This window comes from Acinonyx jubatus, chromosome B3 (assembly GCF_027475565.1).
Source record: "Acinonyx jubatus isolate Ajub_Pintada_27869175 chromosome B3, VMU_Ajub_asm_v1.0, whole genome shotgun sequence".
Classification (NCBI taxonomy): domain Eukaryota; kingdom Metazoa; phylum Chordata; class Mammalia; order Carnivora; family Felidae; genus Acinonyx; species Acinonyx jubatus.
The window spans coordinates 73,265,105-73,290,841 of record NC_069386.1 but is presented as its reverse complement, the minus strand read 5'-3'; the positions used below and the strand labels follow the sequence as shown (position 1 = coordinate 73,290,841).

Below are 25,737 nucleotides of genomic sequence, written 5' to 3'. Positions count from 1 at the left end.
CTGCCTCTCTCCTCCTTCTCAACAGGAAAATTACTGTCACTCTGGGATCTCATGACATAAAACAGGAAGAATCCACATGGCAGAAGCTGGAAGTCTCAGAACAAATAGTTCACCCAAATTACAACTTTTTTACCAACCTTAATGACATCATGTTACTGAAGGTGCCATTAGCCTTCCAGCACTTTCCCATTCTCCCTTCTTGAACTTTTCTCCTAACCTGTGCATTTCTCATTCTCCCTTGTCCAACCCATGCCCTCGGGACCCACCCTCATCCCACTCCATGTCATCACCATCCCACTGGGGAGAAACTCTTGGCCCTGCCCAGGGAGCCTCTACCACAGCACACCCCCCACTTTCTCTGGGACTGGAGGTCCATCTACTCTCCCTCCCTCACAGCTACAAACGAGAGCCAAGCTGACCCACGCCATGGGGACAATCTCCCTGCCCACTGGTCTACCTTCATTCCACCTGGGAGAATGTGCAGGGCAGCTGGCTGGGGAAGAACGGGAGTGATGGAGTCGGTGTCAGATACTCTGAGGGAGGTGAAGTTGAGACTCATGGATGCCAAGGCCTGCAACCACTATACGTTTTACAGCCATAAATTACAAATCTGTGTGGGCAATCCCAGGAAGACAAGATCGGCATACAAGGTGACCACACACCTACACTTTCTCCTCACAACGGTCCCTGGGAGACAGCATCCTCCTGGGAGGATGTGGGGTCACGAAGTCCCCTAGTACAGTGACTGGTGTCTGAGCTTGTGGGTTTCTAGCATCATGGGAACTAGAATCCTCCTTCTGGGTTCCATCCTCACATACCCAAGTCCTGCCTCTGACCCTCTCATCTAGTTGAAGACCTGGCTGACAGGTCTTCAGGAGAGAAAGGAAGAGATGGAGAGAACAGGATCTAGGCTTATGGTTCCATGCCAGAGACATTAAACCCCTAACTTATGACTCCATGAGGAGCCAGGATTCCTGATCTGACTCTAGGGTATCTTGGCACTAGCCAGGTTGCTGATAGAACCCAGATGAAGTGACAGTAGGGTGAGAAGGACGTTCCCTGTTCATGATCTGCTTTCTCTAACCCACAGGGGGATTCTGGGGGCCCCCTTTTTTGTGCAGGGGTGGCCCAAGGTATTGTGTCTTATGGACGTACAGATGCAAAACCCCCTGCTGTCTTCACTCGAATCTCCCCATATGTGCCTTGGATTAATGAAATCTTGAAGAAACAGTAGCCACAGAAGCCTGACCAGCCTACGTGAGAATCCCAAAGCCCGAGGCCTCCCTGAGTAGCCCTGGGTTCCACAGAACCTGACCCCAGCCTGAGCCCAGGGAGGCTCTCAGAGGCACACAAAGCCCCTACTGATTGTATCCCCAGCAAACTTCAATAAAAATGCTGCCTTCAGCATACTTACGTGCGTGAGACTCTTCTCTCTCCCACAGAGCTGGTCTGCTCTGACGGAGGAGTCCAGATATCCTTCTATGGCTTGAATGAAGAATTGTTCTGGGCTCCTTTCTTACCAGATTAATAATCTTGCCTACTTATCTCCCTGTGCACTGTGTGGTATTATGGATTATTGAAGAAAAAATTTTGATCTGCACACTTTGGATTTAACATCCAAAGTAATGTTGGCACTAATTTACCTTCTGCCTCCTTTTCTTCCTCCTCCTCCTCTCAATGTTCCTCTTTCCTCAAAACCTGTGTCTCAGCTACTGCAGTTCAGAGCAGAGATGCACCATAGCAAACTCCCCATGACTGTTTCCAGAGATGACCCCAGGCCTAGGCTGTTGTTATCTCGAGTCCCTACACCCACTTCTACCTCATCATTATCATCTCTCTCAATATTGGGTCTGCAGCCAGGGAACCATGTGCCAAGATGGAAAAGTGGGGAGGATAAAACTTCCCAAGCACAAGAGCTCAGGAGGGAGGGGGAGGGATGACACCTAGAATTCCTCCAAATGGGTCTGTCTGTTACAGCCGTCAAAACAAAGTTGTAGGTGGGGCAGGACCATTCTAGCTGAGGGGAGAGCCCCCAAACCATCAGTGTCAGCCCAGTCTGTGAACTACATCAGAGCCACCCAAATTCAACTGTCATCTTCCTCCAGAAATGACACGATGTCTCAGATATTCCAGAAGGATATCTGAGTTGGCCCAAGTTCTCCAACATTTCCTCCTCCAAGTGACCTGCAACACTCTGAGCTGAGCAAACACACAGCCACACCTACCCTAACACAGGGAAACAGGGCATCAACTCCAACTAACTCTCAGGAACCTGCAATTCAAGGACCTCCAAACAGGTCCCACTACAGTCCCTAAAAAGCCTGAGAAGGCAGGCCTGGCCCCAGGCAGGAAAGAGCTGCCGTTGCTGCCCACAGGGAACCCAGCACCTCCATCCTCCTATAGCCTGCCAGCCCACAGTTCATGGCTTCCAGCTTTGCCACTGGTCAGTACAGGTGTAAAAAAAAAAAAAAAAAGCAAGCATAATATACAAGACTGGTAATTAACTCTATGTGTAAAACAAGTGTAAGTGGGTAAATTGGTACAGCCGCTGTGGAAAACAGTATGGAGATTCCTCAGAAACTTAAAACCAGAAATACCATAAGATCCAGTAATTTCACTACTCACTACCGGGTATTTACCCAAAGAAAATGAAAACACTAATTTGAAAAGATACATGTACCCTTATGTTTATCGCAGCATTGTTTACAATAGCCAAGGTACGGAAGCAGCCCAAATGAGAGAGAGAGAGAGAGAGAGAGAGAGAGAGAGAGAGAGATCTCTCAAAATTAATAAACACTTTTACAAAGAAATAAGAAAAGTAAAAAATAGGGTGCATGGGTGGCTCAGTCGGTTAAGCATCCAACTCTTGACTTTGGCTCAGGTCACGATCTCATGGTTCATGAGATCAAGCCCCCTGTTGGGCTCTGTGCTGACAGCATAGGACCTGCTTGGGATTCTCGCTTTCTCCCTCTCTCTCTCTCTGCCCCTCTCCAAACGTCCCCCTCTCAAAATAAATGAATAAACATTTTTCAGTAAATAATGAACAATAAAAATAGGACAATAGACAGAAAGTTGAAGATATAGGAAGAAATAAAAAGGACCTGGTGAAAATCACTCTAAATACAAAAATATAAAAGCAATTGCAAATATTATAATTTTTATGATTTAAAAGAAAATTTTATTTAAAAAATAGATCTGGGGCTCCTGGGTGGCTCAGTCAGTTAAGCGGCCAACTTCGGCTCAGGTCATGATCTCGCAGTCCGTGAGTTCGAGCCCCGTGTCAGGCTCTGTGCTGACAGCTCAGAGCCTGGAGCCTGTTTCAGATTCTGTGTCTCCCTCTCTCTGACCCTTCCCTGTTCATGCTCTGTCTCTCTCTGTCTCAAAAATAAATAAATGTTAAAAAGAAATTTAAAAAAAAATAGATCTATGTTAATGCCCACACAATGTATAAAATACAGTTTGTGATATATACTTGTGATGCAAATAAAACATGATTGTGAAAAAAATTTTTAATTACCATTTTTTTTTTTTAGTAGGCTTCATGTCCAGTGCAGAGCCCAACACAGGACTGGATCTCATGACCCTGAGATCAAGATTTGAGCTGAGATCAAGAGTCAGACACTTAACCGACTGAGCCACCCAGCCACCCCTAAATTACATTAAAGAAAGAAAAAAACAGGCATAAGTCTGAAATTTTTTTTTAGTTTTTTTTAGGTTTTTTTGGGTGTGTGTGTGTTTATATATTTTTGAGAGAGAGCACAAGCACAAGTGGGGGAGGGTCCGAGAGAGAGCGAGACACAGAATCCCAAGCAAGCTCTGCACTATCAGCACAAAGCCCATCGGGTTCAAACCCACCAACTGTGAGATCATGAGCTGAGCCGAAGTCAGATGCTTTACCGGCTGAGCCACCCAGGCACCCCGTCTGACAAATTTTTAAGAGAAAAAATCAGAAAGATCTCAAAAATGAAAGAACTTATGCTACAATGATAATTAAAAGATGTGTTTTTTTGTTTTAGCCCTAAATCTCATTTTATATTTGTATAATTAAGTAGTTTTAAACATGAAATACAAGGAACAGGACATTATGTGTGATGTCTGCTTAGGAGACCAGAGCACACACTGAATTGCTGCTAAGACCCCACACACTCCTGACCCCTTGGGACAGCACATTTAGACGGCAGCTTTTCTTCCTGGGAAGCTGGACAACCGGAGACGTAGACAGAGTGGTCAGCCTATCCTGCCAGCCTGGCCTCCAAGAAGTACTGGGGCCTGTCGAGACCGCAGAGATCTGGACTGTCTGCAGGCTGAATCGGACCCCAAGGGACTGACAGGGCTTGCATAACTTTCATCCGTTGCTAGGGGAGTGCAAAGTGGTACAGCCACTTTAGAAAAGAGGTTGGCAGTTTCTTAGAAAATTAAATATACACTTACTGTATGACCTAGAATCTTACCCCTGGCTGTTTACCTTACAGAAATGAAAACTTAAGTTCACACAAAAACCTGTACCCAAATGTTTAAACCAGCTCTATTCATAATTACAAAAACCTGGAAACAACCCAAATGTCTTTCATCAGAAACACCGGGGAAAACTCTCAGTGACGCCTAGATGGCTGGCTCGCCCCCATGCTGGGGGTTCTGTACACCCCCTGCCTCTGATATCTCACATAACTTCTCCTCAAGCTGTCCCAACAGGCTTACTGGAATCTACCTGCAGCTGGGAGCATTCACCACTCAAGGAACAAAGGAATCTCCTTGCAACTAAAAACATAAGACATGGAGAAAAAAAAAAGTCAAATGAGACACCCGTATGAGGCCTCAACACGGAATAGCAATCCCAGTAGAAGGAGGATACCAGCCCATTCTAGGACTGTCTAGAACACAAGTGGGTCCAAATCCAGGAGTGATACCCTGACAGTGTGGCCCACAGGAAGCAGCCGGGGACACCATGGGCTGAGCCTCCAGGCATTGACTCTGTCATTGACGACAACCACAGATTAAACGAGCATGGCGTAGACCCCTGGAAGGGAAACCACAGCTGTTGCCTCACCAGTCTCTCCCACAGCGCACCCAGAAAACATAAGGCCACCACAGCCACTCGGTGCCATGTTAATTCTGAGGTGCAGAAGAGGAGGGCCTGCCTGACCGATCCTGAGAGTGATGGGGGGTGATAGTATCACAGGGTCCAGAGGAAAAACTGCTCAGGGCAAAGGGCTTGCCCAAACTCATGAGAAGGGGCACCCTAGGACTTTCCCTGCTCAAACACCAGCCTATCGCAAGAATGGTAAATGGAAAAAAGACCTAGCAGGAAGAAATCCAAAAAAGCACCCATGGGTGGGGGGTGGTTCTTGCTGAAGAGCCTGTGTGAGGGCATGAGACCTATTCCTCCCAATCCAAAACTTGGAGTCAGCTCCCAGGACCTCTTCATCCGTCATTCTCTTGGATAATCTGTCCACTGGAACAATCATGCTGAGGGAAGTCATTCAAAAGGAACTAGTGTGGGGGGGAGGAGCCAAGATGGCGGAACAGCATGGAAGTTTTTTGTGTGTCTCACATCCATGAAATACAGCCAGACCAACACTAAACCATCCTGCACACCTAGAAAACTGATTGGAGAATTAACACAACAATCTGCACAACCTGAACCACAGAACCCAGCAGGTACGCGGCACGGAGAGGTGAACTTGGGGAGCGAGAAGCTGCAGGAAGGGAGGTGCTTTTGCAGGTGGAGAGAGGATGGAGATGGGAGCAGGGGAGGGGAGAATACGGGAAAAGCACCCGTCCCCAAAAGCAGTTGGAGAGAAAGCAGAAAATTGGAAACAGCCACAGGGACAAAACTAAAAAGGGAGAAAGGAGAAAGGAGAGGGTTTAAGTTCCATTAAGACTGTAAACAAGGGGAGCGCAAAGGCTACAACTCCGCAGCTCGATACCTGGTGGTGCCTGGTGGGAAGGGCGAATCCCCAGGAGCAGAGTGGGGTCTGGGAGGTTGTTGGGGCACACAGGAAAAAGCTGTTCCACTGTTGCAAGGACATTTGGTAGAGACGGTTAAAGCCACCTGGTCCCAGCAGACCCCAGAAAACGGCCACATTCGCTGCTGCTGGAACAAGGTCATTAAGGGTGAAGCCTGGTGCCAGATGTGTGTTGTGATTTTCCATAATCCCTGAAAAGCTGCTGCTAAACTATCTCACGAACCTTTTCCTGGGGTGGGCTGGCACCTGGCTGCAGTCTCGGGGCACCAGCAGCAGCAGGGTCCAGCAAGCGTTCCTGGGTGCAGCTGACATTCGGCCATTGCTCTCTGAGACCCTCCTGCAGCGGGGCGGAGCAGGTCAAAGCCACAGTTCCTTTAGAAGTAAGGGGCCAGGGAAAACAGCTGCATCTGAGACAAAACTCGGGAGAGAGGTACTGCCTGGGGCTTGGTCACGGAGAGTGAAAAAGCGGGGAGTGGAAGAAAACCGAAGACAAAGGACGGGTGTGAGATTGCTGACTGGGGAGAACAGACTTCCGATACTAGACCAGGTAGCTGGGTGATGCCATTTTCACTGCTCCCGCACATGCGCATACTCACACGGACCTGCGGACCTGCGAGCACCATAACATTCCACCCCAGTAGGCTAGCAGTGCCATCTAGTGGAGAGCAGAGCCATTACACTGAGCCCCGCCAACCTCGCCAACCTCGCTCTTCAAGAACACAGGTCTCACCGCCTACTTAGTTTATGGACTATAAAGCGCTTCATAGTCTGACTTCTAGGGGAAAACTAAGTAATTTCAGTCCTATTGCAATCTGTTAGCAGATCCATCTATTCAATTTTCTTTCTTTTTTTTTCTTTTTCACTTCTTTTCTTTTTCTTGAAAACAGAAAGAGAAAAAAATTTATTTTTATTTTCAATTTTTATTAAAAATATTTCTTTAATTTTTTACTATATTTTTTACCTTTGTGTAAATTTTTTCAAATTCTATTTTACTTCCATCATTTTATTTTAGTCTACTTCAGTGGATTCACTTTTTCAAATTTTAAAACAATTTCCTTCTTTTTTCTTTCTCTCTTGTTTCTCTTTTTCATTTCTTTTCTTTTTCTTCAATACAGAAAGAGAAAAAAATTAATTTTATTTTTAATTTTTATTAAAAATATTTTTCTTTAATTTTTTTCTACTATATTCTTTACTTTTGTGTAAATTTTTTCAAATTCTATATTACTCCCATCATCTCATTTTAGTCTACTTCAGTGTATTCATTTTTTCAAATTCTCAAATGATTTCCTTTTTTTTTTTCTCCCCCCCCCTTTTTTTCTCTAATCTGTCAAACCACTTTCAACACCCAGACAAAAACACACCTAGGATCTAGCATCATTTATTCGCTTTTTTGTGTGTGTATTTTTAAATATATATATATTTATATATATTTATATATATATATATTATATATATATACACACATATGTATGTAACTATATATGTACTTTTAAATTATTAAAAAATTATTTTATTAAATTTTTTATTTTATAAATTTTTTATTTATTCCACCAAAAAACTGCTGGAACTGATTCATGAATTCAACAAAGTGCAGGATATAAAATCAACGCACAGAAATCAGTTGCATTTCTATTCACCAAAAATGAAGCAACAGAAAGAGGAATCAAGGAATCGATCCCATTGACAGTTACACAAAAAGCCATAAAATACCTAGGAATAAATCTAACCAAAGAGGTGAAAAATGTATACACTGAAAACTATAGAAAGCTTATGAAAGAAATTGAAGATAACACCAAAAAATGGAAAAAGATTCCATGCTCCTGGGTAGGAAGAACAAATATTATTAAAATGTTGATACTACCCAAAGCAATCTACATACTCAGCGCAATCTCTATCAAAATAACACCAGCATTCTTCTCAGAGCTAGAACAAACAATCCTAAAATTTGTATGGAACCAGAAAAGACCCCGAATAGCCAAAGCAATCTTGAAAAAGAAAACCAAAGCAGGAGGCATCACAATCCCAGACTTCAAGCTATACTACAAAACTGTAATCATCAAAACAGTATGGTACTAGCACAAGAACAGACACTCAGATCAGTGGAACAGAATAGAGAACCCAGAAATGGACCCACAAACGTATAGCTGGCTAATCTTTGACAAATCAGGAAAGAATATCCAGTGGAACAAAGACAGTCTCTTCAGCAAGTGGTGCTGGGAAAACTGGACGGCGACATGCAGAAGAATCAACCTGGACCACTTTCTTACACCAGACACAAAAATAAACTCAAAATGGATGAAAGACCTCAATGTAAGACAGGAAGCCATCAAAATCCTCGAGAAGAAAGCAGGCAAAAACCTCTCTGACCTTGGCCACAGCAACTTCTTACTCAACACGTCTCCAGAGGCAAGGGAAACAAAAGCAAAAATGAACTACTGGGACCTCATCAAAATAAAAAGCTTCTGCACAGCAAAGGAAACACTCAGCAAAACTAAAAGGCAACAAACAGAATGGGAGAAGATATTTGCAAATGACACGTCAGATAAAGGGTTAGTATCCAAAATCTATAAAGAACTGATCAAACTCAACACCCAAAAAACAAATAACCCCATGAAAAAAATGGGCAAAAGACATGAATAGACACTTCTCCAAAGAAGACATCCATATGGCCAACCGACACATGAAAAAATGCTCCACATCCCTCATCATCAGGGAAATACAAATCAGAACCACCGTGAGATACCACCTCACACCTGTCAGAATGGCTAACATTAACAATTCAGGCAACAACAGATGTTGGCGAGGATGCAGAGAAAGAGGATCTCTTTTGCATTGGTGGTGGGAATGCAAGCTGGTGCAGCCACTCTGGAAAACAATATGGAGTTTCCTCAAAAAACTAAAAATAGAACTACCCTACGACCCAGTAATTGCACTGCTAGGCATTTATCCAAGGGATACAGGTGTGCTATTTCGAAGGGACACATGCACCCCCATGTTTATAGCAGCACTATCAACAATAGCCAAAGAATGGAAAGAGCCCAAATGTCCATCAGTGGATGAATGGATAAAGATGTGGTATATATATACAATGGAGTATTACTCGGCAATCAAAAAAGAATGAAATCTTGCCATTTGCAACTATGTGGATGGAACTGGAGGGTATTATGCCAAGTGAAATCAGTCAGTCAGAGAAAGACAAAAATCATATGATTTCACTCATATGAGGACTTTAAGAGACAAAACAGATGAACATAAGGGAAGGGAAACAAAAATAATATAAAAACAGGGAGGGGGACAAAGCATAAGAGGCTCATAAATATGGAGAACAAACTGAGAGTTACTGGAGGTGTTGTGGGAGAGGGAATGGGCTAAATGAGTAAGGGGCACTAAGCAATCTACTCCTGAAATCATTGTTGCACTATATGCTAACTAATTTGGATGTAAATTTTAATAAATTAAAAATAAAATAAAAAAAAAAGGAACTAGTGTGGTAGGGCTACAGGCCCAGGTATAGGAACCTGTATCAGCTTATATCCTTGCAAATTACTTGGCAGATATTGAATGTAAACCAGTAGCAGTTAAATTCAGAAAAACTTGGTCATTCAGAAACATCAGCTATTGCAAGGGCAAGCACAGAGTGAGCTCCAGCCTGCTTCGGGAAAATGTGGCCAATGCCATAAAGAATGTACTTACTGTCCCTTCTCCATTGCACTGCTGTCTCAATCGGAGGCAAGAAAGCACAAGCCCGTGCCATCAGGTGTCCCTCTCCATAGTATTTCTTCTTGCAACATGTGTCAACGTTTACAGCTGTTCTAGTCCTGCATGGCAGTTTGAGGGTTAAACCCACTTCGGTCACATGCTCAATCCAAAAAGACACAGCTATTACTCAGAGAACAAGGTTAAGAAACACCCTGGCAACTTAAAGTTCAACAAATAAAACAAGATGGTGTACAAAGCAGGACATGACTCAAGTCTGGTAAATCTGATTAATCCGTAATACGTTTAGGAGAATTTAGAGGGAAAGATAAACAGCCTCCAGGAGGACATATACACAATTTGCCCATCAAACCGTTATATGACCACGCAAGATATAACACAAGGGGACCAAATCAGTGTTTATTAAAGACCAACCATGTGGCATTTTTCATTTAGCACCATATTTAATTCTCCAAAAACCCTGTTTCATGTCATTCTTTGTATTTTACAAAGGTAGTAACTAAAGCTGAGAACTTAAGGAATTTTGCTAAGGTCAGACAGATAGCTAAGCGGCAGAAGAAGGATTCAAGTTCTCCCATCTAACTGCAAAGCCAGCCATGTGCCTTGAATGTCAAAGTGAATAATGGCACTGATGATAAATGCTTCAGGAACTCAGAGGAGGGATGATCCCTCTGCATTATAGTGGCCCAGGAACATTGCCGTCACTAAATGCCAGTGTTTTTATAGTCGGCCCAACCTTTTCCTTCCCACTCACTGTGAATCTTAAACAAGACTCTGTCCAACCTCTACTTTAATATCTCAGGCAATGGGGAAATCACTTGCCTCCCCTCCCCACACATTCGTGTTGTAACAAAAGATTATTAGCAAATTCTTCCTTATGCAGAGTCACCATCTTCCTCACATGCTGTGGAATCAGATATAGAGGCGATGTAGCCAGGGAAACGACGTTGAACTACAGCACAGGACTGTTCAGCAAAGGTGTCACAGCCCATTGGCTTGGCCCTCAGGCAGCACCAGACAGCTGACCCACAACTCATTTTTCCCCAAAAACCAGACCCCTCGGCCACTCACCCTCACTGGAAAAATTAATTCCACATGATGCCTGCTCCCTCTGATTACACCTTTCTAAATCAAGTTTTATACCTACTCAACTGATTGGTAGAGTCTCAGTCACAAGATTGAGGCCCACATGCCAAGGAACCTGAGAAAGGAAGTTTATGGATTCCACCTTAGGAAAGCAAGAATCATAGCTGGGAATTCCTCTAATATGGGAAGGGTGTTCAAAAGACACTAAGGACCCACCATACATGGCAAATGTCTCCTACAAGCCATCACGTAGCTGCCACACACTCCTTCTCTGTACCTAACCTCCCTAAAACAAAAGTGCTCTCATTGAACGTAATCCTCTCTATCTCTCGTACAAAGAAAAATGAGGCTTGACTCTCCCCAGAACTGATATAATCCAGTCTCATCAGTTACTGCTTTCGACTCCAAGTACAGGATTTCTAGGTGATACCCATGCCACCTCTAATCTAGTCAGACTCCCAAAGTGATATTCTACAAACCGTGGACTAAGCCGAAGGTTCACCACCAACAACATACTATATACAAAATAGCAGAAGGAGGGCAGAGAAGAGAGAAAAAGGAAATCAGTTCAAACATGCAAACACACATGACAGCACAAGGAAGAAAATATGGAAAATATGGGCAGATAGTGCCAACTTTATTTCTGAAATTGGCACTTGACCAGAGCTTATACCTATTCCATTTTCTTGCCCTCAGCCAGTACAGGTGAAACAAAAATTAAATGTTGGTGAGCCAGGTCTTTACTGATGCTGTGGAACTATCACACAAGTCCTGGACTACCTACCCCTCAACTTCTCATTACATGAGTGAAAAATAGAAATGTTTCATTTGCTTACCTCTCGGATTTTGGGTCCAACTGGTGCAGGGCCAAAGGACAAGACTTCTCCAGGTCCAGATTTGCCTCTGTTCTGCTGATGGTAGAACGCCCAGAGTAAGTTTGCCATCTTTAGCAAATAAAAATGCAGGACTCCCAGATACATTTGAATTTCAGATTGACAATTTATTTTAGTATAAGTATGTCTCATTTGATATTGAGATATACTTAAAAAATGATTTGTTATTCATCTGAAATACAAATTTAACTGTGCATTCTGTATTTTATTCATCTGAAATACAAATTTAACTGTGCATTCTGTAATTTATCTGGCAGATAAAGAGAGTGAGAAAAAATTAGTACAGGGACTCATCAAAAAATTTTACAAAAAAAATTATACAGGGACTAGAAATACGTGTAGGTGTAATTATTCTAGAGAGGGTCAGAGCTGAGGGCAACTGAGGACCTAACCAGTATTTCCTAAGGAATGAACCACTCCAGTCACAAACCCAAGCTGAGACCAAGGGCATGGTAGAATGATTTGGGGAAGATATTTTTCCCCTGTGCTTACCCATCTCTGAATTAAATGGCTTCTCAGTCTCCAAGAGAAATGACACTCCACCCCGTTACCCAACTCTTCCCTGGACTCCCTGCTTCTCCAAGTCTGGGGAAAACAGCAAGTATGTACTTGAAACTTGGTTATGGTAGTTATGAGTTGTGTGATCTTGGTCATGTTAATGTGCCTGAGCCTCAGTCCTACATCTGTAAAGTGACAGTAATGGTATTTTCTGAAGAATAAAAAGAGTAAAACCTCAGATACTGACCTCTGTGTACACTCTATTTCAGCAAAACAAGTTTGAATAATAATGAGAGAGTAGGAAACCCCAGGCTCCCAGGGCAAACCATTCTTCTTCATCTACATCCCCATTGGTGGGACTCTATTTCTCTGTTTCTCTTTGGTGGTAGGGCAGAGAGGGCCCTTGATTTGGAATAAGGAAAATCTATTTCTAAACTAGAAGCCTCAATAGCCAATCCATAAAACTGAGCTAATAATACATACTTCACAGGGTTGTTATGCAAATATATCAAGAGTTGGGACAATAAATGATGCATAGGCTCTCAAAAAATGCTAATTCCAATCCCACTTGCTCTTGTGATAATGTGTATAAAACCCTACCATCGGGTATGTTCCCTTCCCCCATCTACGCTCCATAGATCTTTCTTCTGCCTATGAACATCTGGTTCAGAGGATGAGAGAGACCAGATCAATGGTTTTCAAATTGTAGGTGGTCACCCTTTAAGTGGGGTGCTGTCCATATTTTAATATGGAGTAGATGGGGCGCCTGGGTGGCTCAGTGAGTTGAGTGTCCAACTCTTGATTTCAGCTCAGGTCATGATCTCGAGGTTCGTGGGATCAAGCCCCACATCAGGCTCTGCACTGGCAGTGTAGAGCCTGCTTGGGTTCTCTCTCCCTCTCTCTGCCTCTCCCCTGCTCGCTCGCTCGCTCTCTCTCTCTCTCTCTCTCTCTCTCTCTCAAAATAAATAAGCATTTAAAATTTTTTAAATAAAAAATAAAAAATACAGAGTGGAATGGAATGAATGGAAACTGAAAGCATTGCACATGACAAGGATAAATATTGTTTCCCAAAACTTTTGATTCATTTGTACGTGTGTGTTTGTGCTCGTGTAGTCACACATGCATATATATGGCTACTGGGTCCCTTTGCAAAATGCACTTCCTATTGTGGGCCATAAAAGTGCATGTGTTTCTGGATGCTCTGTGTAAGGACTCTCCCCACCCATGTTTCTGATGAGCCTGAAACGAGCTGCCCTGACTGCGAAAGACACAATCCCTCCACCTCCCCTCACGAGATAAGGCACCATGGTTGAAAGCTCATCCTGGAAGCCAAAACTTGGGGGTCAGACCTCCACTTCACCTCCAGCAAAACAGAGGGTAACTTGGGGGAAACTTCTGATCAGAAAGATCACCAGTTTAGGATGGGAGAAGAAAACATGACCACACAGTTCCTGTGGTTACCAGCCCAGCCCTTCGCTCATCACTGGAGTTATAAAACCCAAGCCGGAAAACAGAAGCAGCATCTGCCCGGGGCAGCCTCTCTGAGAAGATGCATTTTCTTCCTCTCGCCCTGCCGCTCCTTCTCCTCTGCTCCAGAGCTGAAGCTGGTGAGTCCTTCCCTCTGGAAGCTGCAGTATCAGCCCCCAACACAGTTTAGTCTGAATATAGCTGACTCTTAAACAAGATCACAGGATCTCTCTGCAGGAATCCAGAGTGAAGTTCCACTTGGGATATGCCTCCTCCACCCCCCAGTCTCTGCAGCCTATGGTAGTTCCCAGGGACAAGGAACCCCACTGACTAGGGGAAAGCCCGAACAGGTGGGAGGAAGAGGGGGCATCTTCTCATGACTTAAGGTGAGATGTTGGGTAGGAGGTCCTATGTTCTCTTCATCTTCTGAGCTTCGGGGCTACACTTTACCTCGTAATGTGGCCATTCTCTGACACTGCCCTCAAGGTTTGGAGCAGGTTGAGACCAGGACCTGGAGAACTGGCCCTGCCCAGTGGAAGAGGAGCGTTGAGGTCCCAGGCACAATGGCAGTGGGGGAAATCCGAGGTGAAAAATGCCTGAATGGCATCTGAGCCCAGACTGGCTGTTGTCCCTGGAAGAAGGAGTGAGAATTTATGTGAGAGGTTGTGGGTGGGGACACCAGATACCCGAGCCTCCTGAGGGGGCAACAGGCAGAGTACACAGTGAGGATGAGATTAGAGAGAAGCCCCTCTCAACTTTAGCTCAGCCTATGCATTCTCTGTGTTCAAGCCCTGGGGATCTCTGTTCCAGGAGAGATCATCGGGGGCACAGAGTGCAAGCCACACTCCCGCCCGTACATGGCCCACCTGGAAATTGTCACTCTCCAGAATAGACTGTTATTTTGCGGTGGTTTCCTGATAAGACGGAACTTTGTGCTGACGGCTGCTCACTGTGCAGGAAGGTGACACAGCAGGGTCCCATTTATCTCCCTTCTGGAGATTAACAGCTAGGGTGGCAGCCAAGGACGTACCCTTTGGCGGTCTGAGGGGAGGCTCCTGGGGCTGGGACAGGCAAGACTTGAACTTATGGAACTTGGTCCCATAATTGATGAGATGCCCTGATCTTCAATCACTGTGAGCTCGGCTCCCCTACAGAGAGGAAAAGGAGGCCCTATCCAAAAGTCCCTCCTCTAAAAGTAGCTTCCCTCTCCCAACCCCACCCAGTTTTCTAGGCCACTTCCTCTATGCCCTTTCCAAGAACACTGGCCTTTAATTCTCAGGGACTTGAGCCATCTTTCCAGGGGAGGCAGACAACAGGGTCCACCAGGGATCCCACCACCTCAACTCCCCCTTTCCTCTGATATCTCTGGCCCTCACACAGGGCTCCCTAAATTAGGAAGTGCTAATCCTGTCCCCTGGGTTCTCCATGGCCTACTCAGTCTCCAGGAATTCCTGAGGGTCCTGGAAATTGTCCATGTTCCCTGAGAAAGCTATTCCCTGAGTAAAATATGAGCCCCCACCCCAAATGCTACAAGTGGTCCAGAGAAAGAGGGGTGATTAGAGTCCAGTGACCCCTGTGATAGACTCTAGTCCTCTTTTCTCAGAATGGGAACATCGCAGGAGAAACCTGAGACCATCACAGTTTCTCCTGGTCCTTCCTTCTCCCTCACAATAGGTCTATAATGGTCACACTTGGAGCCCATAACATACAAAAGAAAGAAGATACATGGCAGAAGCTTGAGGTCATAAAACAATTTCCTCACCCAAAATATGATGACAGTGCTTTTCTCCATGACATCATGTTACTGAAGGTAATAACTTCTTTCTCCACATTTCCCACTTTCTGTTCTCTTAGTTTTCTCCTTCAGGTCTCCATTGCCCTAAAATGTCCACAACCTGCCTCTGGACTCCAACCCCACTGACTCGTGCCACCGGATGTAGTTCTAATGCAAAACAGTTTGCCCTGTCCTTCCCTGATTTCCTCCAACTGCCCTGTCACCCATTTCTAGCACTGACAGCCCCTCATGCCCTCCACAGTTGAAGGAGAAAGCTAACCTGACCCTGGCCGTGGGGACGCTCCCCCTTCCGCCCCAGTTCAACGTCATCCCACCCGGGAGAATGTGCCGGGTGGCTGGCTGGGGAAGAACACAAGTGAATGAACCAGGCTCTGATACTCTGCGAGAGGTGAAGCAGAGGCTCATGAATCCCCAAGCCTGCAGACACTACAGAACTTTCGACCACAACTTCCAATTGTGTGTTGGCAATCCCAGGAAGACAAAATCTGCATTTGAGGTGATCCTCGGACGAGGGTTCTTTTCTACAAGTCACTGTTCGGGGTCCAGACGTCTTGTGAAAGGAGATGGGGTGGGAAGGTTGTCAGCCAGCGACAGGCTTTCAGATCATGGGCCTAAGGAACTGGAATCACCCCTCTGCAGATCCATTCCCTGCTCCTCCCCCACCCACGGCCCCATGCAATCTCTGGGCACCCCTCCCAGGCTGCTGCACAGGGCACATGAGGTGGCCAGAAGGAAACAGAAAAGGGGCATCACACCAAAATGTATAACCCCATGAGGAACCAGGGCTGCTGGGTCTGACCCCAGGTCTCACTGGGAGTAGATGACTTCCCAGCTCACCTTCTGTGTTCTCTCTCTCTCTCTCTCTCGCTCTCTCTCTCTGCCCCACAGGGAGATTCAGGGGGCCCTCTTCTGTGTGCTGGGGTGGCTCAGGGCATCATCTCCTATGGACGGAAGAATGCAAAGCCCCCTGCTGTCTTCACCCGGATCTCCCACTACCGGCCCTGGATCAATGAGGTCCTGAAGCAGAATTAAGCCTCGATGGAGCCTGGGCCGGCCTGAGGGGAAATCTGGAACCAGACCTGAGCAGGCTTTCTGTGCCACTCACTTTCAAGCTGCCTCTGATATCTGCTGAGGCCCTGCCACATCCCTCAGGCCCACAAGGGCCCCTCCAGGGCACAGTAAACCTCAATAACCTCAGTAAACCTCAATAAAGACCCAGCTTTCAGACGTGAGGATGTGTCTTCTCTCTGATGCTCTCTTCTCTTGGCACAATGCAACTGGCCTCCAGCCTAGGCAGCCTACAAGCTTTGGAAAGGGTCGGGGTGTGTGGGAGCAGGTGGGGGGGGCCTGGGGGGGGGAGGGTGTGAGTGTGAGATACAGAGAGGAAATAATGAAGAAAACTTAGGGAAAGAAAGAAGAGAAAGGGAATCCCTGGAGAGACAGGATCCTTATTTCCAACTTAAACAAGATGTTATGCCAGATCCTTGCTGTAATCATCAACTCTATACTGATTCGAATTTATCTTTAGTAATATCCAGAATCACTAAGAACATTGTGAATCACAGGCAAAGATGTAGGATATTTAGGGCATCCCTGATCTCTCCCCACCAGGTCCCAGGAATAGCGCCCCTCCACTAAGTTGTGCCAACCAGACATGTCTCAGGGCATTGCCAAGTGTTCTTCAAGGGGCAGGGGAGCAGGAATCATCCTCAGTGAGAACCACCAGTTTAGATACGTGATGCAGGGAAGACAGTTGGTTCCACATAGGGCCCTCCTCGCAGTCCACCTCGATAAGAGGAGATCTACCATCTGCGGGGCTTCAATCTGAGATGCAGAGAAGATTGTCTCTCACTCCCTGATGCAGAACAGAGAGCTGGAGCAGATAAGGGGGGGATAGCATCACAGTTCTGCATGAGCAACTCCCAGCCACAAGGGCCGTACCCAAACCAGTAGGAAGTCAAAACCCTACAGCCTGCTCAGCACAAAGTCTTGCCAGCTGAGAGACTGGCTAGAGAAGAGAAAACAGGTCAGAAGGACAGGAGACAGGCACAACAGGAGCCTGAGGCCTATAGCCCTCCTGGCTTCTGAGGGTATGGTGAATCGCTGCCTCGAGCGAACTCTTTGTAGCAATTTGCCTGAAAAACACAATCAGAGATTATGTCTCTGATTACGTCTTACACAAAGATTCATGAACAAGGATTTTAATCTCAGCATTGTTAATAATGGAAAACTTGGAATCCCAGTCATGGAACAAAGTTTAAATGGTAAATTCAGGGTCGCCTGGGTGGCTCAGTCGGTTGAGCGTCCGACTTCAGCTCAGGTCATGATCTTGCTGCCCGTGAGTTGGAACCCCGCGTCGGGCTCTGTACTGACAGCTTGGAGCCTGGAACCTGTTTCAGATTCTATGTCTCCCTCTCTCTCTGCCCCTCCCCAACTCATGCTCTGTCTCTCTGTCAAAAATAAACAAACATTTTAAAAAATTGAAAAAAATGGTAAATTCAAATGATTGAATATTTTTTTACTGAATATTTTGAATTCGTTAAAAATTTGTTTTCAAAAATATTCAGTCATGTGGGAAAATGCAAAACTTCAATGTAATGTAATGCAGGATTTGTTTTTCCTGGGAAGACCTTGGACTCTTCCTCTTCCCACTGTGAAATACCCCTTGACTGAATGTCCCTCCACCAGCCACAAGGGATTAAGAAGACGCTAACAGATCTTTGCCTGGATTATGTGATTTGTGACATTTGGGGCATTATTTTCTGAGTCTATGTTTTTTATTAAATGTTGAAAGGCTTCTGTCCCTACTCAACTTTTTGGTACTTTCAGTTTATTTGGATAGTTTAAAAGTGTTTGGAGTTTTGTGTTTGTGTTTTTGTTACGTGGCTTTAGGGCTGTGAAACACCATAGCTCCCCAGAAGAGGATTTGGCTGCATTCGTCTGAGTTCATTTCCTCATCAATCAGGAAACGATTGCATTATCAGGCCATGGTAGCCAAGAAGCAGAGATCTTTGCTAGTTTCTGTGATGGTTTTCCTGATGACCATCTTCTCTGATTTTCATCTCACGTATGCGCTTATCTGTGCTGGGCTTGCAGGCTCTGAAAAGTGCAGCATGATTTTCCATCGCCAGCCCCACCTCTGGGCTGTGAAACAGCCACATCCGTGTATTCTTTGGGCCTTTATCCTCAAAGGGTCTGTCTGTCAGGTCCCAGTATGGGCAGATGGCACAATCACACAGGATAATTTAGGAAAAGTTCGATGGAGGATCTATCTATGTGCAAAGGGAATAGGAAACCAATAGGGTGTGGTGACACATCCCAGAGGTGGCAAGAGTACGGAGCTACCACCGTCCCTTTGGCATGAAGGGGGTTGGGTAAGGAGTGGTTATTGGAACCCAGAAAGACAGCTGGAGCTCCACCTCCGCTTGCTCTAGCTGTAGCTGCAGGACAGGAGCTGTGGGCCATGGAAGGACCCACAGCCAACTGATTCTAAGTGGTTTCCCAGGAAAGGACTGTGTGAATAGATCCTACTGTATCACTCTCCTTCTGCTCCTGAATTCCTGACCATGCTCCCATTGGCCAATCCTTTTATCCTAAATTTATTTATTTATTTTGAGAGAGAGAGAGAGAATGTAGGAGAGGGGCAGAAAGAGAGGGAGAAAGAGAATCCCAAGCAGTCTCTGTGCTGTCAGCCCAGAGCCCACAGGGCTCCATCCCCTGACCCTGGGATCATGGCCTGAGCCAAAATCAAGAGTCAGACGCCACCAAACTACCCCAGGTTGAAAGTTCTCAAGCCACACCCTATTCTATTCCCAGCATCCTCCCTAACTCTTCCTCTTGCTTGACAGAAGAAAAGGCAAAGATTACATCACTGAGCCTTACATAGCCTGAAGCCTGTGCTAAAGTAGTTTCAGGTGCAGGAGAGGTAGCCGGCCCAGGAGGGATACCTTTGTGATTCATTTCTATGTGAGAGGCAGGGACCGCTACTTTTTTTTAAGGCAACCCCTCAAGAGGGAGACTTCTGGCACCTAGGTGACAGAGGCCACCAACAGGGCAAAGCCATTGCAGGAGCCAGAGAGACACCTTTCCATCACTGGGTAACAATGAAGGGCTATAACTGGCTCCTACAGACAGGGATATAACCTAGATCCTACCATTCCATCCCAAAAAGGGGACACACTCTCATGCTGGGAAACATGAGGGACCACCAAAGGAAACTCGGCTAACAGCTTCAGAACAGAGTGTTTGCTGTCTCTTCTGCCTTGTGTTTTGCCCCCTTTGTTCAGCATTTTATAAACAGCTTCTCTAGTCTCCCCCTGCCCCAGCTGCATCTGAGACAGCTGCTGACCTCAGGTCCTCCTACCACCCTTGATCTGAACTTCAGGAGACATCTTCTCATCCTTGGCCAAGGGAACCTACAAAATGTCCAGAACGTTTGAGGGCTCTTGCATATAGGATATGAGTGGGGAGTAATACTTGAAAACCTGATATGCAGCCGCGCCCCATCTGTTAGAGCTGAGACCTATGTGCCAAGTGACAAATGAAGTCCTCGTTCGTGTCTGTGTCACAGTAGGTCATTTGGGTTCTTGACCCCACACTATGGTCAATTCCCTGGACTCCGAGCGCATACTTGGCATGTATATTCGGGACTTAGAAGCTGACAGAACTCTCATAATGATTCCCTGATTTATGAAATAAGGTCCATTTTGGTAAGAAAGGCTAAGAGGAAGGGCACCTGGCTGGCCCAGTCAGAGGATAGAGCATGTGAGTTTGAGCCCCACATTGGGGGTAGAGACTACTTAAAAATAAAATCTTTTGGGGACACCTGGGTGGCTTAGTCGGTTAAGCATCCAACTTTGGCTCAGGTCATGATCTCACGGTCTGTGAGTTCAAGCCCCGCATCAGGCTCTGTGCTGGCAGCTCAGAGCCTGGAACCTGCTAAGGATTCTGTGTCTCCCTCTCTCTCTGCCTTTCCCCCACTCACATTCTGTTTCTCTCTCTCAAAAATAAATCAACCTTAAAATTTTTTTAATAAATAAATACATAAATAATTAATTTTAAATTAAAAAAAAAAGAAAAGCTAAAAGGAAGCATGTGTAGCTGCATTCCCACATCTGGCCAAAATGATAAATCAGAAACAATACAACATCCCAGATGAAATGGCATAGTGTAGTGGCACTCTTAAAGATTTAAGGGGCGCCTGGGTGGCTTCCTCGGTTAAGCGTCCGACTTCGACTCAGGTCACAATCTCGCGGCCCGTGAGTGTGAGCCCCGTGTCGGGCTCCAGACTGATGGCTCGGAGCCTGGAGCCTGCTTCCGATTCTGTGTCTCCCTCTTTCTCTGCCCCTCCCCCTTTCATGCTCTGTCTCTCTCTGTCTCAAAAATAAATAAATGTTAAAAAAAAATTTTTTTTTGAAGATTTAAAGGTGCAGGGGATAGTATCCTGGAAAGCCAGATATACCATGGCAAACAGCAATGGACCACCATAAACTTCACCACGTAGTAGCCCCAACTGCTGCTGCTATTTTGTATGTCATATGTTTGCAAGAACAGATCAACACAGCCTGTAGCATTTTATATGTGACTTTGGATCACGCAAACGTGTTCTTTCAGTCTGCACCAGGCGGAAAGGTCAGAGCAGTTTGCATTCACCGGAGAAGGAAAGCAGTCTGCATTCACCATCTTGTCTCAAGATTATGGCAACTCTCCAGTTCTCTTACAGGATGAGCCCAAAGAGGCCTTTATGTCTGGACATTGCCCAGAACATAAAACTGGCCCGCTATAGTGATGGCATGGGCCACTGAGAGGAATAGTGCATGGTAGGCCTCTTTGGATTTTGGAGACAGCATATAAACACTTGAGAATATTGTTCTGGCCCATTTAATAGATGTCTCAGAAATCTGATGACAGTTTCAAGAGAAAGTCTTCCAAGGCAAGAGAGCAATCTGTAGCAGGTTCAGGCAGAACTCAAAGAACCCCGGAAGAACCCATGGGTGTTATAGGTACCCCCGATAGATAAGAGTGGGGACCCTACAAAGTGACTGACAAGCCCTGATTTACAGAACAGACCTCGAAGGTTCTGTAGTAAAGCCATGCCATCTGTAGCACAGAGTTATTTATCATACAAAAAGTAGCTCCTGGGAAGCTACTGGACCCTAACAGACACTGAGTATCTGATCTTGGGACATCAAGTGTCTGTGATCAGACCTACTGAATTCAGGGCCCTGGTTCCCAGAAAATAGACCAGGGGATTTGCTCCTGCCGGGGCTGAGGGTATAGTAAGGGTTCCACTAAATCTAAAGTTATGGCTGCCAGCTGTCATGCCAAGCCTGTCTTGATAATGAGTGAATCTCTAGGCAACAGTGATTTTACCTCACTACCAGAAATAACTCGCCCTTATTATCATGCAAAGATAGAGTTGTCATGTAATAAGGGCAGGGAGGAGTATGAGGTACTCTTTGGTGCTTTTATGCCCAGTGATAACTAAAACCTGGTTATCAGGTAATTGCAGCAACCCTTCCCTTAAAAAAAAAAAAGGACAGTAACCTCTGAGATAAAGGTCTGGGTTACCCTACTGGGTAAACAATTTAAACCAACAGAAGAGCTTGCCATGTGGTGGAGCAGGAGGGAGGCAGGGAATGGGTGCCAGAGGAGGAAGGCAACAACTAGTATTAATGGCCCCAGGACCAACTGCAACTGGTAGGGACTGTAGGTTATCCTTATAAAGTGATTAACATCTAAATCAGCAGACGTTGACGTCCTCCACCCGCAGGTGGGCTCCATCCAATCAGGTGAAGGCCTTATGAACAAAGACTGAGGTTTCCTGACATAAAAGGAACTCTCCTCAGGACTGCAACATAGAGGGGCGCCTGGGTGGCTCAGTCATTGAGCGTCCAACTTTGGCTCTCGGGTCGTGATCTTGTGGTTCTTGAGTTCAAGCCCCACATCAGGCTGGCTGCTGTCAGGGCGAAGCCCACTTCAGATCTTCTGTCCCTCTCTCTCTGCTCCTCCCCCACTCACTCTCTTCCTCTCTCTCTCTCAAAAATAAATAAACATTAAAAAAAAGAAAAAGACTGCAACATAGAAAGCTTGTCTTAGTCTCCAGATGGCTGCCCTGAGGGGTTCAGACTCAACACTGCAATGTCAGTCCTTACCTGAATTCCCAGCCTGCTGACATGCCCTACAGATTTCAAACCTGCCAGCTCCCACAGTGGCGTGAGCCAATTCCTTAAAATAAATATCTCTTATAGATAGGTAGATGCCAGGATAGATAGAGAGATAGATAGAGAAAGAAAAAAAGAAACAAACAGAAAGAAAGAGAAAGAAAGAAAGAAAGAAAGAGAAAGAAAGAAAGAGAAAGAAAGAGAAAGAAAGAAAGAAAGAGAGGGAAAGAAAGAAAAAGAAAGAAAGAAAGAAAGAAAGAAAGAAAGAAAGAAAGAAAGAAAGAGGGAGGGAAAGAAAGAAACAGAAAGAAAAAGAAAGAAAGAAAAAGAAAGAAAGAAAGAAAGAGAAAGAAAGAAAGAAAGAGAGGGAAAGAAAGAAAGAAAGAAAGAAAGAAAGAAAGGAAGGGAGGGAAAGAAAGAAAGAAAGAAAGGTAAAGAAAGAAAGAGAAAGAAAGAAAGAAAGAAAGAAAGGGAGGGAAAGAAAGAAACAGAAAGAAAGAAAAAGAAAGAAAGAAAGAAAGAAAGAAAGAAAGGGAGGGAAAGAAACAGAAAGAAAGAAAAAGAAAGAAAGAAAAAGAAAGAAAGAAAGAGAAAGAAAGAAAGAGAGGGAAAGAAAGAAAGAGAAAGAAAGAAAGAAAGAAAGAAAGAGAAAGAAAGAAAAAGAAAGAAAAAGAAAGAAAAAGAAAGAAAAAGAAAGAAAGAAAGAAAGGGAAAGAAAGAGAAAGAAAGAAAGAAAGAAAGAAAGAAAGAAAGAAAGAAAGAAAGAAAGAAAGAACCACTACCTTGAAGAATCAATGACAAGATGAAATGACCTGAATGTGGGGCAGCAGTGGACCCAGCCATTTTAGAAGGAGGAGAGTGGCTGACAGTGTCCCTACTCTGTAACTGCTGACTGAAGGGAACTTCCACTCAAGGCTTCTTATCCAGCTCATCACAACTCTTTCCCTAAAGGCTTGCTCTGGTGGAGAAGCATGCTCAGCCAGTGCTCACAGGAGACCAGAAGTGGCCCCTAAAGTGGCCTCAACGCAAAAGGGATGGGAATTGGTGAGTGATTAACCCAGTGTCATCACTCTACTGGGGAGACAAGTCTGAGGCGTGTCTTACACCATCTCCCAAAAGTCCCTGGTGACATGAAGCTCCAGGTGTCCACAGCAGTGATCTGCTCATTAACACATTCTGTAACTCCAGGGACACATTTCCTGGCAAAGGAGGAAATTCAGGGCAGTGGGAAAGGACAGTCCTTTGTCCTTTTATTGCTGGGCCAGGTAAAGATCAACGGGGAAAATGAAATTTGACCCCTATCTCACAAACACACAAACATCAATTCCAAGGGGGCACCTGGGTGACTCAGTCGGTTAAGCACCTGACTCTTGGTTTGGACTCAGGTCATGGGATTAAGCCCCACATTGGGCTCTGCACTGCCAGAGCAGAGCCTGCTTGGAGTTCTCTCCCTCTCTCTCTGCCTTTCTCTCTCTTTCTGTCTCTCAAAATAAGCTTTTAAATTTTTTTTAATGTTTTTTATTTATTTTTGAGAGAGACAGAGACAGAGACAGGGTACTATCAGGGGAGGGGCAGAGAGAGAGGGAGACACAGAATCCAAAGCAGGCTCCAGGATCTGAGCTGTCAGCACAGAGCCCCATGCAGGGCTCAAACTCAAGAATCGTGACATCACGACCTGAGCCGAGGTCAGACGTTTAACCGAATGAGCCACCCCAGGAGCCCCAAGTGTCTTACTCCTGATTTTGGCTCAGGTCATGATCTCATGGTTCATGAGTTCAAGCCCCACGTCGGGCTCTGTGCCAACATTACAGAGCCTGCTTGGGATTCTCTGTCTCCCTCTCTCTCTTGCTCTTCTGCCATGCTCTCTTTCTCTCTCTCTCTCTCGAAAATAAATAAACTTAAAAAAAAAAACAACAACAGTCAGTTCCAGGTGATCCATACATGACAGGTAAAACAATAAAACTTGTAGACAATTTGACAAGACAGTATCTCTTCACTTTGGGGTTTAGAAAGATTTCTTCAAGGCACACAAAAATCACTAACTTAAAAGCAAGTTTCTCCACCTTGCACTACTGACATTTTGAACTGGATAAATTTTTGTTATGGGGGCTGTCCTGTGCATTATAAGATGTTTAACATCATCCCTGGCTTCCCACTAGATGCCAGTACCTCTGCCAATACCACCCCAGTTATGCCAATCAAAAATGCCTCAAAGACATTGTTAAATGTCCCCTATGGGTACAGCTGCCAGATTTAGGCGAAAAAAACCAGAACACCCAGTTAAGCTTGAATCTCAGATAAACAACAACAACAAAATTGTATGTGTCACAAATATTACCTGGGAAGTACTTACATTCAATTTTTTTATTGTTTATTTATTTTGTTGTTTATTTATTTTATTGTTTATCTGGTATTCAGGTTTAACTAGATGTCCTGTATCTGACAATCACATCCGTTAAGAACTATTGCCTCAAAGGAAATTGATAATGGACTAGAAGAAGGACCTCCATTGATCAAAAGACACCTTTAAGAGAGTGAAAAAGCAAGCCACCAAGTGGAGAAATATCCTTGTACTACATACACCAACTAAGGCCTCACATGCAGAATTTATAAATAATGCCTATAAAGCAATAAGAAAAAAATCAGACCATCCAAGAGAAACACAGACCAGAGACTGGAAAAGGAAATTCACAAAATAAGATATCCAAATGGCCAATAAACGTATAAAAGGCACCCAACCTCAATTGCAATCAGGAAAATCCAAATTAAAACCACAACACAATATCACTACAAACTCACCAGAATGACTAAAAATAAGGACTGATAATATCAATACCAGAAAGGAGGGCAACAGGAACATTCCTACAGTGCGGAGGGCATGTAAACTCACTCAACCACTTTGACAGCACCAGCTGACAAAATAAATATAGGCACATCCTCTGACCTATCAATTTCACTTCTAGGGATACACCCAAAAGAAATACCCGCATCATAAAGCATGAACAAGAATGCTCATAGCAACATGATACTTGGAAACAATCCAAAAGTCCATTAACAGCAGAATGAATAAATACAATTGTGGTATGGTAACATTACATGAGATACTACCCTGCAATGAAAAGTACCTGCTGTTACATACAAGAACATGGATG

The 25,737-nt window shown here is 44.8% G+C and overlaps 1 protein-coding gene and 1 long non-coding RNA gene across 3 annotated transcripts in view; one reads left to right on the top strand and one right to left on the bottom strand.

Annotated features, from left to right (window-relative positions):
• The window catches only part of LOC128316004 (uncharacterized), an 85,907-nt gene extending 69,339 nt beyond the window's left edge, over positions 1-16,568 (bottom strand). The window contains exons 1-2 of the long non-coding RNA XR_008299318.1: positions 14,078-16,568; positions 11,606-11,677 (exon numbers count right to left, since the gene is read on the bottom strand). This is a non-coding gene — a long non-coding RNA (uncharacterized LOC128316004). The remainder of the gene's footprint in view (positions 1-11,605; positions 11,678-14,077) is intronic.
• On the top strand, positions 13,601-16,648 carry CMA1 (chymase 1). 2 transcript variants are annotated; one of them, XM_015086219.3, is made up of 6 exons: positions 13,601-13,767; positions 14,114-14,212; positions 14,438-14,588; positions 15,302-15,437; positions 15,664-15,918; positions 16,311-16,648. In XM_015086219.3, the coding sequence occupies exons 1-6, from the start codon at positions 13,710-13,712 to the stop codon at positions 16,452-16,454; spliced, it is 843 nt and encodes a 280-aa protein (XP_014941705.2). In that variant the 5' UTR covers positions 13,601-13,709; the 3' UTR covers positions 16,455-16,648. The 2 variants fall into 2 exon arrangements, with proteins under 2 accessions (XP_014941705.2, XP_014941706.2); XM_015086220.3 differs by lacking the exon at positions 14,114-14,212 and having other exon boundaries at positions 13,613-13,767.
• Positions 16,649-25,737: the final 9,089 nt, after the last annotated feature.

Coding starts and splice junctions, on each gene's coding strand:
- CMA1 (XM_015086219.3), top strand. CDS start 13,710: ATGCATTTTCTTCCTCTCGCCCTGCCGCTCCTTCTCCTCTGCTCCAGA. Junction 14,213..14,437: donor GGCAGTGGGGGAAATCCGAG/GTGAAAAATGCC, acceptor TCTCTGTTCCAG/GAGAGATCATCGGGGGCACA. Junction 15,919..16,310: donor AGACAAAATCTGCATTTGAG/GTGATCCTCGGA, acceptor TCTGCCCCACAG/GGAGATTCAGGGGGCCCTCT.